Genomic DNA, 6779 nt, shown 5'->3' on the forward strand with positions numbered 1-6779 from the left:
CTCTTTAATAGGAATTCTGTAACACAAAATAAAAATTTTGCTTTTGTAGAAAGGGGGCTCTTTATATACACCCCTTCCATCTCCTAGTCCTTATACCGTACCTTCCTCTTTTTCAAAACATTTACTAATGCATGTACTTAACCACCTGCCTCTTAATAGAAGTACTAAAGTGATACTACAAAAGGCTAACTTGCATTTGGTATTGTGGTCCTGGCTTCTCTTGGTCTGAGCCACATAGGATAAACTTCTCAGCTAGAACACTTTCATAATCATAGAGAGGGATACACCCTCAAAAATAAAAATCCCCAGTCTTTTTAGAACCAGACCAGAGGACACCAGTGTGAACAAAGCAGTAATCTCCATCTTTCTTCCCATCAGGATTCTTCCTAGGGTGCCATCTGCTGTGTCGTTTTCACTGTAGAGACAAGAGAAGACATCAGCTTGTCTACTGTAAATTCTAAAAGTTTTGATGGAGAAGGAAAAAACAAACCTACAGCTTGCTCAAGTGGGCTCTCTTTTTCTCCCAAACCCATTTACTAAGACCTCCCCTACAGCTCATGACATTCTGGAAAAAAAAAACAACAAAAAAACCCACACAACAAAAAAACCACCAGCCCAGAAAAGTAGATGTGTGATTATTTCTGTAGAGGGCTCTGTAATGTTTTTGGACACCACTGTTCTAAGTTGATAAGTGTTTCCCATAGATAACTACTTTTAATCATCTTTTTATTAATAACAGCAAAGGAAATTATTAGCCAATACTGTAGATTTGTGCTGTCAGGCCAAGTTTGGACATTCTCAGAAACAATGCTGTATGCACCAAATGAGCAATAACAAAGTAGCTGACTATTTGCATTCCTCTTCTGGCCATCAAGCTTAAACAGTCCAGAAGAAGGTAAAACTTCATGCAAAACTAAGGCCATGGTTTCACAACATGACATCTTCTGCAACGATATTGCTTTAAGATACTCCCTTGCATCCCCTGCTCTGCAAGCCTTGTAGTCCCTCAGGACAGTGCTCTGAGCTTGGTTAGGAAATAAAGAGCAAGGGCACAGTGATTAAGCCAGTACTACTCTAGTAGTATTCTGCTGTGACACCACAGTCTAATAAAACTTCCACTCTGCCTTATTCCCACAAGTAACACACCGGTGTAGTTGTCCTGCCGACTGGTCCCTCTTCTGTCCGATGCTTCCCCGAGTGTGGCAGCTCTGAACTGTCCCGATAGTCTCGGCCCTTGGAGTTCTGCATGTCCAGCACTGCCCGGCTCTTCGAGGGAAGGGGAGGCTTGTTGTGCTGTCCCTGGATGCTTGGGCTGACTTCAGACCTCAGTGGCTTGACTAGTTTTTTGAGTGGTGCTGAGTTTTCTAATGATGTAGTCATCTTCGGTTTGCCTTGAGTCTTTTCACCTGTATTCTTTTCTTCAGATTGGCCGGAGCAGGTATAGGACCGAAATCGCTGTGTGGGGACCAGGAAAGGTGGTGATGGCTGTTTGCCAGAGGTCTTGCTGCTCTCAGGCTCCTGTGACTTTGTGAGATGAAAGCTCTGATCAGGCAGTGGCGGCTGCTCTTTTCGCAAGGCCTTGGAGTAGTCCTGCTCCTTCTTTGATGCCACCTTGCACTTAGAGCCCATAGAGCCATACAGTGGGTTGTCAAACATCTCTGGCTTTTGCTGTCCCTCCTCCTGAAGCAAAGGCTCTGCTGTCGTTTTCCCCAGTTCAGATGGCCTACAGTCATCAAAGCAGTGTAAAAAGGAGACTTGTAAAGAGCAGGTGAGGGACACTGACTGATTTAAAGAGAAAATGAATAGGAAATGAGCATGATAAAATTAAGCTGACTGTGCAAAGGGGTAACAGGATAACAAACTTGTGGGAAAAAGAACAGAATTGTGTATTGTTTTTACTTTGTTTAATCATTATTATCATGACAGCTGAGAGCAGATATGCATGGTACTGTATAAACTACCTGCTGGACTACAGTCTTGTCAGAGTGATACTTGGCTTCTCCTTAAACAGAGATAAGCTACTGAGCCAAACTGTGCCAAGTGCTTTGATGGCTCTGCGACATGCACAAATCTGAATTTAAATATTAGTAAGAATCCTCAGATCTGGCAGAGAGGATTGAAATGGTTGTCCGGACAGTTAACATAAGAGCTCACATCACACTGTAGCATTTTACAACTAGGTCAATCTCCTTTTGCTACCAATGCCACACGGTATTCCTAGGGAAGGGATAAAACTCCTTAATGCACCCAAATGCACAATATATAAGTAATAGCTATATACTGTAGGGTGAGACAATCATTGTGCGTTCACAGCTGAGCCCTTTGAATTGAGGCTCAGTCTGGAATGACAGCACAGCTGTACAATGGGACAAGGGAGGTTTTGTGGTTTTTGTATGACTCGACCTGATTTGGCAAGGCTTTCATCTGGAGAACCGCCACGATACTTAAAAGATCAGCCACAATATCACTGAACAGCATGGAATAGGGATGAGTGCCACATGTTCTTTGGATGTCTTCAGATGATTTGTGTTACTTGCTTCAAGTTATTTTCTGGAAGTCAGTACATGCAGGAGCAAAGAGCTGAAAGTGTGATGAAGCGTTGTCAGGTACATAACAGATTGAGGCAGTGCTTGCAGCTCTGACTTCTGCAAGTTCTGGCTTACAGAGTGCCGCATACATTTACCAGCGAACTCTAGCCCAGACTCAGAAAGCAGCTGTCACTATGAAAAAGAGGTCTGGAATGAGGACACTGATTGCATACATGCACTAGGGTGGAGTAGTCTCATCACTTTACTAAGTTGGGTAGGGATGGGATATTTTCAATTGCTGGATGGAAATTCTGCATCAAGACTTGTGATAGATGCAGCACATGGATGCTAATGTCTATAGCAAGCTGGACATTTGTATAGTAGTGTAAGTAGAAATTCAGTTAAAGTACTTCACATATGACATGTGAAGGAGCTCTCCATCCCATCCAGTGGAAAGATCTATGCCACACTCTTCCCTTTTCTTGTTACTACAGTCAACTCTGTAGTCATCTTCTTCTCTTGGTAGGGAATTAAACTTATACATATATTTTTGGCTTTCCTTTCACAAAAGTCTGAGGAACTACTACACTAGTTTTCTTTGAGTATGTGATGTCTGCACTTGTGACCTTCACTTATCTTTTTCTAATTCTAGAGATAAAAGACTGAAAGAATATGCTGCACCTTGAACTCTCCATACAGATAATGAAATAGTGACTGTGCAGAATGGCAGGAAAGAGGGGACTAGCCCCAGTGCAAAACCCAAAGACTCACAGGTACTCTTGACTCCGACTAGAAATGCTTCTGTTTACTGTAGGCTGGAGGGATGTTTTTGGAGATAGAGGCGACAAGGAGGGTGATGTGGAGGATGACTGACTCTGTCCCATTACGGAGGTTGTCTCTTTGGGCTGCTGCTCGTAGCTCCAGACAGAAGGTGGCTGGTCTGGTGAAGGTATCTGCTTAAGCTGGCTGGTTGCAGAGGGTTGCTGAGAGAAAGCAGCCATCCCCAGGTAGTTGGGGTTGCTGATGTCTGTGGGAGTGGAGCTGCTGAAGAGAATAAATATTGTTAGGAAGATACATGCACAAATACATTTATTTTTTTGTCTCCCTGCCAGCTACAAAGGAGTTCGTGCCCACTGACTACTTAGATTCAATAGAACCTACTTCTTTTTTTTTTTTGTCACTGTTGCTTCAGAATCAGACAATAAGTGGGAGTCCTGTTAGCGCCTCCCTTCCCTGGGTCACTGGAGAGGAAGCAGCTGGGTCAAGGCCACCTCCCCCAGCCTCCCCCAGCCCCAAATAGTTCCTCTGGCTGTGGCAGATGTTTCCATTTCCAGGCTGCAGAGAACACTCAGCTTCTGCAGCCACATATAGGGGCTTTTACAGGTTTCTGGGCTCAGCAGTTCAGCTGGCAGCTGCAGCAGGACAGCTCTAAGCAAGAGGCAAATCGCAGCACTGGGCAGCATTGCGCAGCATAGAAATATGCTGCTGGAACAACAGGAGAGACATTTGGCCTTTTGAGGTGTACCCATATAGACTAGCAGGCAGAAGGCAGGAAGCTGCCTGCAAAGAAATGCACCTGTGAAACTGAAGTGTCCTGTGACTTCTGGAAAGGAAAAGACAGGCAGTTTGGGCATAGCTTCCCACCCCAAGCTGGCAGAGGTAAAGCAGCAAGATTACCGTAACATATCCTCCTTTCCCGGGTTGTCTGGAGAAGAGGAAGCACTCCCCCAACAGCGAGCAATGGCTGCTGCCTCTCTGGCCATCAGATGAGTAGATTTTGACTTTCTGTTGGAAATAAAAGGGCCCTTTTTAAGTGACTGCAGGGACCCCGTCTGACTAATGCATTCTCAGCTTTTGAAGCCTTGGGCACAGAAGCATTCACCAGCCCTGACCAGAGAGCCACAAAGGCAGCTTCCCAGTGCTCACCATGCCTATTAATACTGCTCCCACAGCAAGCTCAGCTTTGCGTTTATTGAGCCAACTAGTTTTCTGTAACTGACTTACCCACTTGCCCTTTACCTGTTAGTCTGATCCCAGTCTTTGCTAGGCTCTAAGTTGCTGATGTTCTTTGGTTTCTGCCCAGCGATTTCATCACGTTCAATCTTGACAAAATCTGAAGGAAAGAAAAGGCATAAAAGAGTGTTTTGGCAGCTTCAGAGTCTGATTCCCTAAGTTTTCAGTGTTACTGCTTGTATTAAGGCATCTTTCTTTGTCTATCAGAATGACAGTAAGACCGTTTTAAACAGTTGTTGCTATTATGTTTTCAACTGCCCACTAATACATATCATGTTTTGTTGACATGGGAAAAAGTGTGTATCTTGAAATACAAAGGTCATGATCCCCCAAACAGTCATATACAGGTCATTTTACCATTGACAATAATAATAAATGTTGTGAGGCTGCTTTTGTACTCTGAAAGAGAACAACAGGTGGCAAGGTAAAATAAGCAAAGCTTGTGATCTTTTAGCTGAGGAACTGCTCCTTGAAAGCCTCACATGCTCTTTGCAGATGTTCCCCAGGGTGACTGGAGCAGGCAGAGCTTCGGCACCTTGTTATATAGGTGGAAATAAGGTATCACTATTCAATAAAATCAGTATCAGTGACAGACAGGGGGCTCTCTCAGTCTGCTGTATTTGCTTGAATGATGAATGATGAAAAAGAAAAACCCAGATGGAATTGCTGTGTCTTTCTGAAAAAGTAAGGTATACTCTTACTTAAGGACTAACAATACTCACATCTCCTTGCAGTCAGCGTCGAAAGCTCTTGCCTCTTTGGGACTAAGAGCACTGCAAGGATAATTTTCAGTTCCTTGACAGTTATCAGAAATCTTTTGAGATGGATATTCTCTAGAACAAGCATTGCAGAGATGATCTCGTTCCTTACCATACAGTTTCTCTCTCTGTTTTCCTTGTGATGTTTGTAACTTGATTTCACCTTGGAAGACCCCTGTTTTCTCACCATGGTGTGTCAGCACAGTATGGATAGGAACTAAGGATTCTGTTGCTTCTATTCGCAGGGCAATGCAGCCTTCCCCTAGAGGATGACAAGGAGACAATGAGCCTGGGACTGAGAAAAAAAAGCATTGAAATCTCTTTCTTGTGTCAGTCATCTACTATCACTATGCCGACAGGGCTGAGATTACTGGAGAGAATCTGCTTTGGATCACAGTAAGGAGTGTAATATCTCTTGAGAAATCAGGGGCATTCATTTCACTTCTTCACATATGTGTGAAGGATTTGGGCATTGGAGACGCCTGCAGGTGACTACAGGGTTCTGAGCTTCCATTGCAGGTAAGGAAAACATAAGCCTGTGACTGCCATTTCAGTTAATGAAATTTCAGCAAAGAGCTTTCTGTGGATAAGGACTGCAATCTCTGGCTGGTTAGAATTTGGAAGCAAGCAGCACTGACAATGACTTTTCTGTAGCCAGGAGAAATGCATCAAGTAAATGCAAGTGAAACAGGATTTGTATGTTCTGAATATAGCCATTTAAACAGACTGACTCCTGATTTAATTCCTATAAAATACTTGCTTTTTAAGCCACTGCTCTTTTAGGGCTGGTAAAGCTCACACAGATTGATGCTTCTAGTTCATATTCCTCTAATCATCATTACCTCACAAAATATTGTATTGAGTTCTAAATCAGAAGTCAGAGCATCACAGAAGTTCAGTCTGTAAGAGTTACTTCTGTTCTCTCCCACTCTTTCAGTGGTTTGGAAAAATCTAAGTAGGTTTTGACTCATCCAGAACTTTAGAGCTAAGCACTTACCATAAGATTCATCACTGTCTGATGACTTAATGCTGATCAGGATGTGTTGATCCAGTAGGTATTCTGGGTCTGAAATAATTGGAGTCAGCTGCAAAGACAAGTTAATGTGGGTCAATGCAATAGGTGGTCTACATGAACACAGTTCGTCCTGTGCCTCAGTCCCAAATGAGCAAAACGCAACTGGACAGACCCGTGAGGGTATCATGTCACACCCGGGATCAGCCTCTTCAATGATGTTTGGAGATCTGTGGTAGAAGACTACAGACTTTTAGAGTCCCCCCACTCTCACTCCCAGCACAGCAGACAGAATGCTACAAATCAAACACTCACATTGGGCTGAGCTGCAGTTTTTTCCTACAGTGCGGACTGAAAATTGCTCTAGGAGGAAGCGATCTGGATTCTGATTACAGTCTGTTCCCAAAAATCTGTTTGGCTGTTGTTACAATCACTTATTGTAGAGTCTTTCCCCAGTCTCTCAGTGTA

The 6779-nt window shown here is 43.5% G+C and overlaps 1 protein-coding gene across 1 annotated transcript in view; it reads right to left on the reverse strand.

Annotated features, from left to right (window-relative positions):
* Window positions 1-309: 309 nt before the first annotated feature.
* The window catches only part of INPP5D (inositol polyphosphate-5-phosphatase, 145kDa), a 61543-nt gene continuing 55073 nt past the window's right edge, over window positions 310-6779 (reverse strand). The window contains exons 22-28 of the mRNA XM_009319126.1: window positions 6297-6384; window positions 5412-5561; window positions 4548-4641; window positions 4206-4313; window positions 3300-3569; window positions 1147-1723; window positions 310-415 (exon numbers count right to left, since the gene is read on the reverse strand). Coding sequence (XP_009317401.1) covers window positions 413-415; window positions 1147-1723; window positions 3300-3569; window positions 4206-4313; window positions 4548-4641; window positions 5412-5561; window positions 6297-6384 — 1290 coding nt within the window. The 3' untranslated portion in view covers window positions 310-412. The remainder of the gene's footprint in view (window positions 416-1146; window positions 1724-3299; window positions 3570-4205; window positions 4314-4547; window positions 4642-5411; window positions 5562-6296; window positions 6385-6779) is intronic.

The sequence above is a fragment of the Pygoscelis adeliae genome, unplaced genomic scaffold, assembly GCF_000699105.1.
Source record: "Pygoscelis adeliae isolate BGI_AS28 unplaced genomic scaffold, ASM69910v1 Scaffold30, whole genome shotgun sequence".
In the NCBI taxonomy this organism is placed as follows: domain Eukaryota; kingdom Metazoa; phylum Chordata; class Aves; order Sphenisciformes; family Spheniscidae; genus Pygoscelis; species Pygoscelis adeliae.